Below are 15110 nucleotides of genomic sequence, written 5' to 3'. Positions count from 1 at the left end.
GCAAATAGGCTTATACATTTGAGTAAGTTTATAATGGAGAAGGAAGCTGTTTCAAGAGGAGGTTATAAAACCCATTATGGGCCTTAAGGAGGCAGTTTGTAAAAGGCAAGGATTGTAAAACAAATTAATTTCTAAGTTGCATTTTAGAAGTGTTTTTAGAGTATCGTTAATATCATGAAAATACAGCAAAGTACAGAGCATTAGTACTGATAAAAATAGAGTAAATACAAAATGTATTGGGAAGCACTGCTTTAAGTTTGACTCGAGGGACCTTCTGTATCTAATATAAATATGTATTCTTTCTCATTTGAACAGAAAAGGGCTTACTGTATTTCAGACAGATTTTTTTTTCTAAAAATAAGAAAGTCAGCCTTGTGACAACCCAAATATAATTTACTTATTACTTTGCAAACTACAGTAAAATGTTCAGAAACTATACAAAGACTTTAGACAGTAAACATGTATTTAATAAAACTGTAGTTCAGTTACACTGGATCCTTGAAGAAGGAGTTCCCAGTACAACTTCATTAATACGCTTGTATCACAGAACAGTTTACAGTTAGACATACACATTCACAACTTCCAAACTCATTTGGTCCGCCACTGAATTCTTCTTCCCTTTCATCTTGCAAATGTGTATGCTTTTGCCTGCCTCTTCAACAGGCGTTTACCTAAAAGATAAAGTAATTCCAGTACGTTTAAAGACAAGGCCTTTCTCTGTGAGATAAAATTAGGTAAGTAACCATTTAAAATTAAAAAGTTGTTTTTAATTTAGCTAAATGAGATATGCTAGAGGCTTGCAAACTTCTATTACTGAGCAGATGACACATTGCCATTATTACTCAAGAGCACTCCCCACAGCCTTTGCTGGCCTCATGCCTAGTCAGAAAGAAAAACAGTAATCAACATCCAAATTAAATAAAAAAAATCCTGGGAAGAAGCTTATCCTTTTTCTAGGGAACTGAAATACTGGTGTATGTGCTTTTTGGAATATGAACTTTTTCCTACAAAGATTTACAGGGATTAACCACCTGCATGTGTTTGTTTTTTTCTTGTAACTTTGTTATGGTAACAATGGGGAATGATTCATAAAAAAGAAGGATTGTTTACTTAACTCTTAAAGTAAATTAAACCATACTATATATACATGCAGTGTTAGATGAAAGTCCCACCAGAAAAAGTAATTAATAAAACAGAATTAAAGTTCAGGCAGCTGTAAGACATTTAAAGACCATGGCTTTTTTAACAGTTTTTAATGCCTGCCTTTATAAGCAATTATGATTTTTATGCTATACTAGAATTCAAGATTTGCATAGCTGTATCACTGTAACAGGGAAAAAACATTTTTACTAATAGTCTTTTAACAATTTAATTAATTTTCCTTCTTTTCTATTGATAAGTATCTAGTTTAAACAAAAGACTTCATGTGTCATATGATAACCATTAGAAATGCAAACAAAGTTTCAGTCACTACTGATCTGGACAGGACTTTAAATTAGCATCCAAAAAAGATGAGAAGTTCTAAATAATTTTTTTTTTAAGCAGCTGCATTCAGAAATCTTTGCTACACTTTGTATAGCCACTTCCATGCAATTAGAAGTAGATGCTCATCAATTCTGAGCCGAAAGGTTTTTACACCCCCTTTCCTTTTTACCCTCTTCACTGAAAGTATCTAACCACTTCGATTCTCTTCCTGTTTCAGTAACTTTTGCAAAAGGAGGACAAAATGCTCCATTCTACCTTAAGCTTCATTACCATTGTTAAAGAAAAAAAGAACTTCAAAGCAGGATACAGAAGAACTGGAATTACCTTCCTCATCCACCTCCAGCCATTGGTGGTGGACTGGGGCCTCCACCCCAGTGATTTACTCGACCCATCCTACGGCGAGGATGTGCTGGAGGCCTGATGAGAAAGCAAGGAAAACAACTTCCATTCAATCGGCATTCAACTGTTACATTAGAGATACAGTAACACTGTCTCTAAGTGATAGCAATTAGGACATTAGAAACTCTGTAAGTTGTTTGGCGTTCATGTGAAAAGCTGTAAAAAAAAAAATCCAACGCTATGTTCATGAAAATTATCTTATGCAAACTGCTCCAATTACTTCTGTCTCACAAGAGACAAGTACAGCTAACAGGCTTTTACGTGGTCCTACAAAAAAGTTCGGCAAACCATTAAGAACAAAGAAACACAATAACTGTAGTGTTTAAAGAAATGATATCCCTATAACAAAGTGTTTTGCTTTATCTGTAGGTAATCTAATACATGAAATGGCTGATTTAATGTAAATCAAATGCTGAGTATAAGCAAGTCTAACAAAAGAATTTCAACAAAGATGCATATTGTCTATTAGGCAGGTTTGAAAAACCTGCAGTTTCAGTGACAGTTAGACTATACTGTTATTACAGCTATCCAAAGCTATGTATTGTTATCAATGAGTTGTAGACAAAATACTGCAGATAAACTACATTTTAGTCTGCTCACATGACCCAGTTCAATGCAAATCACAACTGTAATCTGAATACATTACATCATTTTGCTAAGATAGGAAAAAAAAAAATCACTAGTGTGAATATGAAAAAAATACCCTCTTCCATCATTGTATCCTGAATAGGAGGAAGATGTGTAGCCTCTTCTTCGCAAATCTGGTTGAATAATGCTCTGGAAACTGAAAAATAAAACAGGAGTAAGGTGAGTTGATTGCTAGATATAGTTTTGGAATTTTTGGATTGCAAGATAAGAAATAGCCTGAAAAACAGTAAGTAGTATTCAGGAACAAACAGGGTATCTTCTCAAGATTATTGTTGTTTAATAAATCTTGGCAATTTTTCTCCTAAATACTAAGATAAAATCTGAAGTAATTCCAAATTACAGTAAGGCTCAAACTATAAAAATCTATTTTTCTGGTAAATGAAGTGCAAGAAATGTACAAAGTATCAACCTGTCACTGAAATAATGAAGGACTGTTGAATACATCAAAAGAACTTTCTGTGTCTTAACTGGCTTTAATCTGGGGCCATAACTTTGCAATTACTGCTGTGTGATTATTTTTACATAGCTAGAATCTATTGTCACCAGTAGAAATTTTCCAAATAATATCTTAATTAGTTGATCAGCTATCAGAGACTAGCTGTTTAACAAAAATATATGCTTTTTCTTTTTGCAGTATTAAAATGGAAGAAACATTAAGAAAACTCACTTGAGCTGCCAGTAAGTTAGCACTTTTCATACACTTTTTTTTATTAATTATATTATAGTGCCTAATAACCAAAGCCACATAGTCATAGTGAAACATTGATGTATGTTTTGGGGACATAGATGCGGAATGCTAAAAAGTAAATATAACATTTTTATTGTTGTGTTACTGACAGCACTGAGTAGCTTCTACCGATGACAAATCTAAAATAAAGCTCATCAAAAGAATTAATTTCTACTTACAACAGAACCACAAAATCTGCTATCGACCAGAAGAAATCCGTTATAGATGACAAACGCCAAGGAGCCCGACTCTGGTTATCCAAAACTTGTCCTGTAGCACACCAAGATACAAAACATCCAGCAATGTTTAGTATGTGACACTGTACAGTGTATTACACAAAAAAGGATCTGCTGAGCCTAGAATTTGCAAGCAGGATGGAGAAACGGGACTTCATAAGCAACGGTAGCAAGTTTCATTCCCAACACGCTATTGTCCCAGTCCTTGAAATAATCGGATCGCCACCAAACTGACACTGTGTCCAGGTAAACCTACAAAAAAAAAAAAAAAAAAACCAACCCAGCACAGTCTCCGCCTCCCTGTACGTGGTTAAACCGCTTCTCCGCTACGCTCCCGGCGTACGCAGAACGCGCCTCGACTTTTCCACCTCCTTAAAAACCGTTCAGAAGCACGTAAGGCTCCAGTCCAGGCCGCCGGGAACCGCGCGGATGTGGGGGCGATGTGGCAGCGGGCGAGACGTGCTGCTCGCTGCGGGCAGCGCGCTGGGCTGCGCCGGGCTCTCCCGGGCCGCGGAGGCAGCGCTCTGCCCAGCGCAGGCCCGGTGCCCTCCAGCCGTACCCCGCTCACTGCCCAGACTCCTGCCTGTCCCCCGCCGTCCCCCTGCGCGGCCGCCGCCACCCCGCCGAGGAGAAAAGGCGCAACCCCCTCCCACCAGCCGCCCCTCACCGTTGGAGATGTACACCATGGCGGCGGGCCGCGGGCGCTGCCCCGTCACCTGCCCTCGGCCCCACTGCGCCTGCGCGGGCGGGAAGCGCATGCCCAGCAGGGGCCGCTGAAGGGGGCACCCTGAGGCGGTGTTGGCTTCGCGCTCGCGGCTGAGGGGAAAGAGGCGGCGGTGGGGGCTGGTGCCTCCGTGGCCGTGGCCGCTGTGGCGGGGCTGAGCAGCGCTTGTTTTCGTGGTTGCCTTGCCACAGTAATGGTAGCGGTATGCAGGCCCCTGTTAGCGGGGGTCCCCTCAGCAGCCCGTTTGCGGGGTGGGCCGAGCCAGGGCGAGTGGTGTTCAGGTGGGGCATCTTCTGTCTCAGCACGGGCGGTTCTGCTTCACTCCTAAAATGTATTTATTTAAGTAGTTAACACCGCTGCATAACACAATGTCGGGGCTTCCGTGCCGTGCCCCATAAACGTTTCGTTCTACCAACAAGTAACTGTAGTTAGTAGCATGCCAGGGTAGCTTTCATAAAAATTACATCTTAGTAGTCTTCTGTAGCTAACTTCTGCTGGATCTGAGGCAAATTTAATATAATGCCTTCTCTCTCTTTTAAGTTAAAGTAGTAGAGGAGGGATGGGTACTTCTGCTGGGAGACAGTAGTAGGAAAAAGGAATATAAAAGCATTTTAATACTGCGTGTGCACGACCTGTCTTTTCCTTGTAACTATGAGGTAAAGGCTTCTGCTAAACCTCTTAACACAAGAGTGTTGTCTGAAGTTGAAATTGTAATATGTCTCTGACAGTTTAGTTGTCCAGTAGTAAAGAAATTGTTTGTAGTTGGCAGGGTGTTTGTAAATGCTCGATGTTCCAGAAATAAACTCTTACTAACATCTGAAGGCAATTGTGAAAGAAAAGTATCTGTAACAACACGTATAAGATAAATATTTATCATTGATATAAGAGCTAGGTAATCTACCACTCAATCAATGGGGAAATATAAAAGTGTTTAGAAGGCAGTGGGTACTACACAGTGCATAATGGGCATAAATGCAGGCAGCATCTTAAAATTATTCAGGGACAGCTATCCTTTTTCATAATTAGCTATGTTTATGACCATTTTTTCAAATAATACTCAAGTGTAGTCAGATTAGTTTCAGTTTACAAATTGCAAAACAGCCTACATAGGTATAGAACAAAACCAGAGATTCAGTCAGTAAGTTATTTGAACATTGTTTTTAGATTCTCAGTGAAACCAGATAAATGGAACAATAAACTGGAAGAAAGTCGTATTGGTGTACTTTTAATTTATGGAATGCATAGTAGATCTGATACCATGTGTTAGGCAAGGTTCTTATATAAATACTAAGTTTATATGGAAAGTGAAAACATTACCTTAAAAAGGTATTGTCAAGTAATAGGAAAATAACAATACTCAAGGAAAGTATATGACAAGTGCATACCTCTGTATTAGTGTGCTAACGTGAAAATGCATACCTCTGTATCAGTATGCTAACGTGAATATTACATAGTTTTGCTTTTAAATAATTTTCATAAATACACTTTGTTTTCTTTTCACTAGGCTTTGAGACAAAACAGCAAATTATTTTATGTTTAAAGAACTATTGCACAAGTTGTAGATACAACATTTACCAAGAAGAAAATAAAAAAAGGGAGGATGGCAATGGGAAGATAATGGCAGTAAGTAGAGATAGATAAGGTATTGTAGATTTTGTCATGTATTAAAAACACACACAAGCTGACTTCTGCTAGTGTAAAAACAAATGTCACGATCTAAACTTTTCACTGTAGTTTGGACAGGAACAAAATAGTGAACCTGAATATCAACAGGTAATTATTCCACCTGAAATGATGCTCTCTATGCAGTTGATGTCCTGCATGAATAAATGTAGTAAGAGTTTGCAATTCATCCTCCTTTTTAATGTACTGTCTTTCAAAGGGAATGTGTTAGTCATGCAGAAAAGAGCAATGTGCTTTTTGTTTTCCAAATGACAAAAAAAATTTCCCCCCAAAATAACAAAGATGATGATTAGATGTTCTTCATTTTTTTGGAAGCAAAATCATGTGTAAGATAGTCTTTGTTTATTTTATTCTAAAGTAATAATAAGTATTGTCTCAGTACCCTAAAATTATATAATTACAGTGCAAACTTTCTCAGTGAAATGTATTTTTGGTGAATGAGATTAAAGAAATACACTTTTAAAATTGAGATTATGTGTGTGTGTATTCCTAATATAGTTATATTTTTCCAAGAAAGCATGTCTAGGTACTTAACAGTAAATAAAGAGTATTTATTTATTTATTTCCTTATTTAAGTTTTAGACACACAAATGTGAGATTTAAAAGGTGTGGTTAAAGATCAATGGTAGCATTGCATTATCAAGCTTGTTATCCATCGGCCTGTCCTTGGGTCAGGAATGGAGTAGAGAAGAGGAATAGGAAAATAGTTATTCATGTGCCTTTGCAGTTTATGGTGCAGTTGGGACAGCAGGTGTGGATATAAGCTCTGGTGGGAGCTTGTTTCTCTGCAACACAGCCCTGGCATCCCACTCTGAGTAGCTACACCTTCACAAAGGGCAGGGCAGGTGTCTCTAATTCTTGCTAGCTAGAGTCCTTCAGTGACCCACACCTTTCCTTTCAGTCTGCATGCCAGATGCTGGGAAGTTTAGAGGACCACAGCAGCAATGCACCTGTGTGTAATGGAAACCAGTAGAAGACGGCATTTTTGAAAGTCAGCAACAGAAATACAAAACAGCTGGGTTGCCCTTCTGAAGGTGGGTACCATGTGGAATAGAGCCAAGCAGTCACTGGTGCATAAGAGCTAAAAGTTATATGCCATTTGGAAACTGGGGAGATGTGATCACTCTGATGGTAGGCAAATATTGTGGTGTAACCCCAGACAGCAACTAAGTACCACAGTAGCACCACCAAGTAAGTATCTGTACAATGCCATGAAGAGTAGTGTAGGCCGTATATTAAGATAAGTAGTGGAAAAAGACCAATACTAAATGGGCTTTTCACTTTTTTTAATGCAATCTGAACTCTCAGTGTGATACCTTCTGTTTTTAGGTGGTTTGTTTTCTTAGGCTTTATATTCCAGATGTAGATTTGTATAGTTTGATTCTTGTGAATTGTGTATTTGCATATCAATATCTAACTGCTGGTGTCTTTTTCTAGTTTTTCCATCAACCATGGGTCAGCTATTTTTACAGCATCTTATATACTAAAGGATGACCTTTTAGTTGTGATGCAAGAGAATTAGAAAATTGTGTGCATAGAGAAGTAGTGATACATCATGAACAGGGCTTGTACTCTCTAAAATGTATGTTACATTTTTAATATGAATGTAAACTTTTAAAGAGAAAGTAATTTTGAATTAAAAGCTAAACTGGGGAAACTTGACCGGGCTCTGAAGAGGATTTTCAAACTGTTGACCACATTTGAAAAACAGAAATAGGAAAGGGATCTTTTTTTTTTCTGGCCTATAGTTTTTTCTCATAGTGATTATCATGTTGCACCATTACATAATTCAAATGGAAACATTCAAAACTTAATTTGCACTTGAATTATTCATAGAAGAGCTGATTGTCATGTAGTATTTGTCTTATGCACACACAATTAATACTGTATATATGAGAGTGAGAGGGTCTTCTAAACTCCAGATTACAAATGCAGAATGTTCACTGCAGCATAAACGTAAAATTCTGAGGTTGTTTCACAGGATTCTATTTTTTAACAGCTTTTATAAGAAAAAATAAAATAATTTGCTGTTTGCTGAAGAGCTGAGACTTAATTTTTAGAACTAAATTATGTTGATTTAATGTCAGAATTTTAAACAGAACTTACCCATCTAAGTAAGCTTCAGTTCTGAATAATTGATTGAAGACCTAATTTTTTTTTATTCTTTGGTGCCCCAGACAAGGATACACTCGTGTACTGTGGGGCTTGAGTTAAAGATATCTGCTGCAGATTTCAGCTGGAAGATACATTTTGCAAAATCAGCAACTCTTACCTCAGCATAAAATTGTAACTGTCTGTAAATGTTACATATTCTTCTTGATAACAAAGACTTCAGACCTCAGTAGAATGAAATCGTTTGTCCTCAATTTAAAGTTTTATGAGAGTCTAGAAAGAAACTTCCACACTCCTCTGCGCAGAGTGAATAGTGTGCTAAATTTTCTGTTCAGGCAGAAAAAGAGAAAGTTCAGTAATTGGTGAAACAACCTGACCACAGTGCAGAAATAACCGTGTTTCGTGCGTGGTTGAGTAGTGGTGATACTTCGAATATCCATCAGGTGGCAGCGTAAGTGTGAAATAACGCTATCTGCTTTGCTTAGTTACCCTGCAAACTTGCTGCCAAGTTAATCATAACATGTTTGGTTTCTCCTTTATGTGAAAATCCTTAGTCCAATGCCACTAGACATTTATGTAATGTGTAAGTGGCAAATTCTTACTGGATTAAGGACCAGTGTTGAATACACAGATGTATACTGTTTTGGGAATTTGTTAGAAGTCTCATATTGGTAGGGTCTTGGGTTGGAGAAATGCTTGTATGTTTACATATGATTATTAGATAATGTGAAAGTTTGTTTTTTTGTTTGTTTGAGGTCCTGTGTGTCCCCCTCGCCCCTCCAGTTAGTCTGGGGAGAAGCTGAGAACTCTGCGGTGGAAGAGCAGACTTCCAGTTTTGTTAGTGGCACTGTTGGGAATTTTTTGGTATAAATGAAAAATGGTGAACATAAATAATAATAAATAATTACCTATTGAAGTATAGGAGGTAGGAGATGGGTCAATTGAAAATAAAAAGTGCATCCTCAAACCTATGCAGCAAGTTAATGGCAAAGCCTGAAATAGAACTGACTTGCTTATTCTTATACCTGTGTTAATGTCTTGAGGATATGCTTGCATCTGTTCAGAAGAGGAAACAAGAGCAATCTGAGTCTCTTTTAGTATTTTGGTTTAAGGCAAATATCCTTTGCCTCGTTATGCTTTCTGCTAATGCATGAGAATTTGACTTGTCATGTACCTGATGAAATTGGATTGTGAATGTATGCACAAACACAATGCCAGCTCTTGTATGTTTTTCTTCCTCCTCTTTTTCAGAACTCATTTAAAAACAATGGGCTTTCTGTCTAGTGAAAAGTAAAAATTGATGGAATGAAATTTGAAGAGTAAATGTTCAAGTTAGGGATTATCCTTTTCCATTACTGTTCCAACATTTTTAAATCCTATTTGTAGAGTTAGCTTGTAAGCACACCTACAGATTTCATGTGGCCATTTCCACTACCTAGATTTTAATTTGATACCAAAAATGACATCATTATCCCATTGTGGTATCTTTAGAAATTAAAAGGAATGATTAACCAGAGAAATGATTTGTTAATATCACACATATGGTGTGATGTGGATATTGGCTTTTCTGCCAGACTGTTTAGCCCACAGACCAAGGTACTACATCAGCTGCAGGTGACAATCTGATTGAACTGATGTCATAGTCTTCTCCAATGATTTTGCTCTTACCTGCATGCAAAAATTTGCTTGTACTGATTTGTTTAGCACTGTGGTACTAGAAAAGCAGAGAGAGGTGTTTTAAATGCTGGGAAAAGATAAACATGTTAAAGAAAAAAATGGCATCTCGGAGTCTGAAGAATGGTTTAAATGCCAGACATTATCACATTTAAGTTAACCTGATTTTGTTCAAACGGTTGGTTAGCATTCCATTTTATGTTGAGTGTGTTCTCTGGGGCCTGTTAAGGCATATAGTATATTTCTGTTATCTGTAAATGCTCTATTAAATGTTTGGCATACATTAGGCTGTCCATTTTATGTTATGAATGCACTCCAAGGAGGTAAATAGGCTTTAGCTCACTGATGCTGTGGAGCTGCTTGTAGATAGCTGGAACTTTCTTATCAGCCACCTGGTGGGAGAGGTATGGGCTATATGACTGAGAAAACTCGTATGTGGAAAGTGGGGAAGGAACTTGGAAAGACTTGCATTCCAACTAGGCACTACCACTTGTCCTTCATCCTTATTTTTACGTCCGAGATGACTACAAGACAAAATATGTAATGGAATGCTCGGGCCTCACTGATGTGAGGTGAGCCTTGTATGGGCAGTGCCTCATGGGATAGCTGGGGCAGGTGTGTGAAGCTATAGCTGGAAAAGTATTAGATTTTAGTAGGAGTGCGTTTTGGGGATGTCTGTGCTGAAGATACGTGTTTCTTAAAAAAGAAACATGAATCGGTATGAATATTTTTCAAGTTCTTATTTTTTCCTTTATATTCATGTTTTTGTTAGAGCTGGATTCTGTCTGTTGTGCTCTACACTTGGTTTAGTGTGGTTGGTTTTATCAGAAGGTTTCTGTCCCACAGCCTAATCTGGTTCTACTGAGCGTCGGTACTATCACCAGCTGTAGCTCTTGGGAGACTTGCTGAATATTTATGGACTGAGATATTTATACATGAATTATATTTCTTTATTATGTTAGTCCTTTTAATATAATAAGCACTCTTACTGCTAAATTGATAAATATTGTTAAAGAACAAAGGAAAACTCACCTAATTGTTTCTTACTTCTCATATACTCAACTGAAATGGCACTTGTCCCTCAAAATATATGCAGCTAGGATACAGACACTGCTGTTTTCTGCTGGATATGCATGGGTTGCATCTGCACTGATACTTGACTGAGCAGGAATGTTTCTTCTTGATGCAGATTTGCTTTACTGTATGCTTGGAGTTTTGTGTCTGCATTTGAAGTCTTGTGGTAGGCACTTGAACACACTACTGTTTGTGCCAAGAGTGGATTCCCTCCTGATGCACCAAGGCTGAGATTGCACAGCAGCTGGAGCACTCCTGCAGTGTGGACACAGGGTTATCTCTGTTCCTATGCTATGCACACTGGGGACTGGCAGCTGGCATGAACTTTGCTGCTGGTAAAGATGTAATGTGGATATGCAGTCCTGGAATCATAGCCGATTTCAGCCAATGAAACCTCTTTGCAGCATAACAGCTAGCAATGTAGACTTGTTGATGGAAATTGTATATGACAAGATTAACATAAATTTTGAGAATGCCCATGACTGCATTAGAAAGGGCGATGCAAATAAGGTGACAAATTAAAAAAGGCTTTAGCTGTTGCTAGAGGCAACTCTGATGCTTGATCTACAGTTTTAGCTGTTGAACTTTCTTTAACTGTTTCATACTTAACAGCCAAGGTAAAAATAGCAGTTAAGGTACTTGTCAGAAGTAGGTGGATGAAGCCAATGCCATAATCTATTTGGTGAATAAAACAGTGATGTGATAATTGACACATTGTTCTGAAGAGCTCTTCTGGTTGTGTTGGAGTATTAGTATGAATTTTTGTCTTCTGAAAAGTTATTACTTTAATGGAATATGTTAATGCAATCAAAAAACCTTTAAATGGGTGCAAGCAGTGTAGATATTTAAAAAGCACATAGTTATGATTTGTCAGGGGGTGTTTGGGAAGATGTGCTTGCTGTGAAGCCTGGAATGCGTGCTGACATGATCATTCTGTAGAGGTTTTAAAAGCACTTTGCATTGAGCTTGCAGCATTCTTAGTCCATTACTGCTCCTGATTTTGGTGTTTCTCTGTATGCAGTGTTGCCATTCTTGGTTTTACTGAACATAAAAGGGAAGCTACAGCGATGACAAAATACTCATTGCAAAAACAGATTGCCGTCTCTGAAAGATGTATTTAAAACAATGGTCTCCTGGTAGGAAAAATTCCCTAGAAGGTGTAGAAGTAATCGGGGACAACACACCCCCAGAAAAAATTCCACATTTTGCAGGAGATTGATATGTCATGCTGTACAGTGTCTCATGGGTTGCAAAAATGGTTTTGAGTTATCATATGAAAACAGTTTAGGCACATGTGAGACTTTTTGTACTAGAGTTAATCAAAGTAGTATTAATTGTAATGTAATATCTGATTGGGGAACATATACCTCATCCCCAGTTTAGCTTTTATGCGAATAACACATTTTCTTCTGTCATTATCACATGACAGAGGACCCCAAAGAATGTGATTTTAAAATACAGCTGAAGTTCTTCATTATCCTATTTATTGCATTTTCCATTTTTTCTCAGTTAGGATATTCCACTGTGTTATACCTCATAATCTAGAACATAATGTACACATAACATGCTATAAGGAGAACTATCCCCCAGTAAGAAATAGTTGCATATAAACTTATTTAATGTTTTTGTCCACCTCCATCAGACTGGGTGACAAAACCATGCTTTCAGTTCTCTACATTCATATTATTATGACTTTAAAAATTCTCCCTTTTCTGTCTGGCTTCAATAAGTTTTTAAAATCAGAGGGAACAAATTCAGGACATTGAGAAGAATCCTCAGTAACTTCTTTATGTTGACAATTAACTGCAATTGAATCGTCATGTGTTTAATGCTCAAGGAAGAAAAAAAACTGGCCTGTAAAGAATTAAGGAGTGCTAATTTCATTCACCAGTAACTGTGGTAAAACTTAAGGTTCTCCAGCAATCCAGTCAGCATGAAGCTGAGCTTCAACGGTAGAGAAAAAGAATGCAAGTCAGACTAAGTAATAAGGTAATAAAATTTCTTATTAAATTCTTCCATAGGGTAGTATGTTGAGTGCTAATTATTGCATCATTAAAAAAAACCCCAACATTATAGCAGTACAGAGGATGGTAGTAAAAAGTGATTTCTTTTAGGAGCAAAGTCAGGCATAAAACCAGATATGTTGTAATACCTAAGTATCTCAGAAGATAAATAACAAGAGAGTTGAAATATATAAAAATGTAAATGGATTAAGCAGCACACACTTAACTTGAAGATCCTTTCTGGACCCTTTAAACCTTTCATAATTTTAAGTCATTAAGAAGGAGAGAGAAAGGGTGAAGAGAATTGATTACTCTGGATTTACACTTCTACCCTGAACGTTTGGCTCTGTATTATGCCTATTTCTCAATTTCAAAAAAGACTCATTCACAGAGTCTTCTCCATCCTTTGTTACAAGATTTTCTTCCAGGCTGTTAGCCAGGTACATGAATCACTGTAGTCCTGATCGGAGAAATAAAAACTAAAATGGTATGAGGTAAGCTTCCAAATAATTGGAACTCACAATAGATTACAATGCTTTATTAAGCTAATAGACTTTAGAAAATGCTTGTTGACAGATTCTCCTCTTGAAGCTGTTCAAAACATGCTCCTGAGAGCAAGTTAAGAAAAAATAAAAATCAGTAGAGAGAGTAGTTTTGGCCATCACTTGCTCTTCTGCTGCAGTGTGACTGGTCCCACCAGACTTGACTTCTTTAATGCTGAGAGGCAGAATCTAAGTTCTGGAGCCAGTGAGCTGTATTTTGTCAGGCTGCTTTCTTTTGTCAATTACAGCTGTTCTGAAGAGACAGAAACTTCTAGATAGACAGAAACTAATAGATTCTTGAAGTTCCTTCTGTTAGCTTGGGTTAGTAGCTTTCCATGCATAGGAAAGTGACACTGTTGCCTTCAAATTTCAGATGTGTTTCATTGCTTGACAGCATCATGTGTTGCTTTTGTGTTTTTTGCCTAAGGCTTATTTTCTCAAGCTGTTTTTCAAATGACACCTTGCTACACTAGTAAAGTTTTTAAAATATAAATTTAACAGTAACTTATGCAGGCTACATTTTTGCATGGAAGTTGCATAATTTGATAGTAAGTTACCTAATTTGCATAGCCAATAGTAGATTCCTGATATACTAATGAAAGCATGTGTCCTTTGGGGATGCAAATGTAGAGGTCTCTTCTGAGTGTTGTCTTACCAACAACACAAAATCTGGGGGTCTCTTTCACTGGGTGCATATGGTTCTGTATCTTTCTTGAACCTTAGCTTCAGCAGATTCTGATACATTTACAAATACTACAATGATTACATAGCCAGTGTCTGAATATATCCAGTATTTGGGTACCTACAAAGCAATGTTTCTGCAGAGTGATTAAGCACAGAAGATTAATTTATTATTAGACTGATATAAAAGAAAACTGGAAGACAGCTTATTCCTTTCACTCTCTGAAGTCATTATTTGAATCTCTTAATGTTGAACATGTCTGTCCTTTTCTAGCTGTTCTTCCTTTTGATGGTTTTGAGGCAACTCTTAACATTTTTATAGGTAGAAGCAGTGAGACTGTATAGATTATCAGCATTTACAGGTCTGAGTTTTTGATCACAGCATCCTTCCCTCTCTTTCTATTAATTTTCTAATTAAGTTAAAATTTCATTTTTCATTATTGCTATCACTGAAATACTTATATTCAGCTCAAGCTATGTATAAAATAAAGATAGAATATTTAACTACACTGCAGATTTCATTTTAAGGATGAAACTGAATAAACTTGATACTTCTGGCAAAACCAGTTTCCTTAATAAGAATAATCAATTACATTTTCCTCTCTGCCACATGGCCAGACAGGCAGAGCGTATCTTTCCACCTGGGTTCCTCATATCATTTGAAAAGCCAGAATTAAAAGGGACAGAACAGGTATCGCAGTCCTCTCCATTTCATCACATAAACTTTCCCTCTATGCAGATGGTGCACTGAAAACATAACTGCTTCATAACAGACTCAATAGATTTTAACTGTGAGAACAAAAGAATTTTAATTCTGTAGTGTGGTTTTTGTCCTAGAGAATTTGTATTAATGATATTGAGGGTATCCATAATCCTCTCAGTACTTCAACATAAAATAAGCTTCCTTATGTCTTTCTGTAAGTTTTGTTGTTTGGTTTTTTTTTTCCACCCCCTCTCCTCTTGCTCGCCTTCCTGAAAGTTCTGTCCCCTGACTGTGAAGTGTCGATCTCCTTTGCAATATGTCATCCATAGTAATAGTAATAGACCCCTGCAAATTATACACTTATCCTCACCTCAGCAGTTAATTCCTTCAGTATTTCATGGCACCTGTGTATAGTCAGT

At 37.3% G+C, this 15110-nt stretch overlaps 1 protein-coding gene across 1 annotated transcript; it reads right to left on the bottom strand.

Annotated features, from left to right (window-relative positions):
• Nucleotides 1–451: 451 nt before the first annotated feature.
• On the bottom strand, nucleotides 452–4331 carry SELENOK (selenoprotein K). Its single transcript, XM_082004548.1, has 5 exons — nucleotides 4163–4331; nucleotides 3439–3529; nucleotides 2588–2668; nucleotides 1810–1902; nucleotides 452–671 (listed from the first exon to the last, which is right to left on the bottom strand). The coding sequence occupies exons 1-4, from the start codon at nucleotides 4251–4253 to the stop codon at nucleotides 1815–1817; spliced, it is 351 nt and encodes a 116-aa protein (XP_081860674.1). The 5' UTR covers nucleotides 4254–4331; the 3' UTR covers nucleotides 452–671; nucleotides 1810–1814.
• Between the last annotated feature and the right edge of the window lie 10779 nt (nucleotides 4332–15110).

This window comes from Phaethon aethereus (assembly GCF_964289735.1).
Source record: "Phaethon aethereus genome assembly, chromosome: 11".
Lineage (NCBI taxonomy): Eukaryota > Metazoa > Chordata > Aves > Phaethontiformes > Phaethontidae > Phaethon > Phaethon aethereus.
This window is presented reverse-complemented; position numbering and strand designations above follow the sequence as displayed.

Bases quoted from the DNA above. Each gene is read 5' to 3' on its own strand.
- SELENOK (XM_082004548.1), bottom strand. From the start codon at position 4,253: ATGCGCTTCCCGCCCGCGCAGGCGCAGTGGGGCCGAGGGCAGGTGACG. The intron at 2,669-3,438 runs GTAAGTAGAAAT...TTTATTTTTCAG, and splicing joins GCAGATTTTGTGGTTCTGTT to TTTCCAGAGCATTATTCAAC. The intron at 1,903-2,587 runs GTATTTTTTTCA...CTTTCTCATCAG, and splicing joins GGATACAATGATGGAAGAGG to GCCTCCAGCACATCCTCGCC.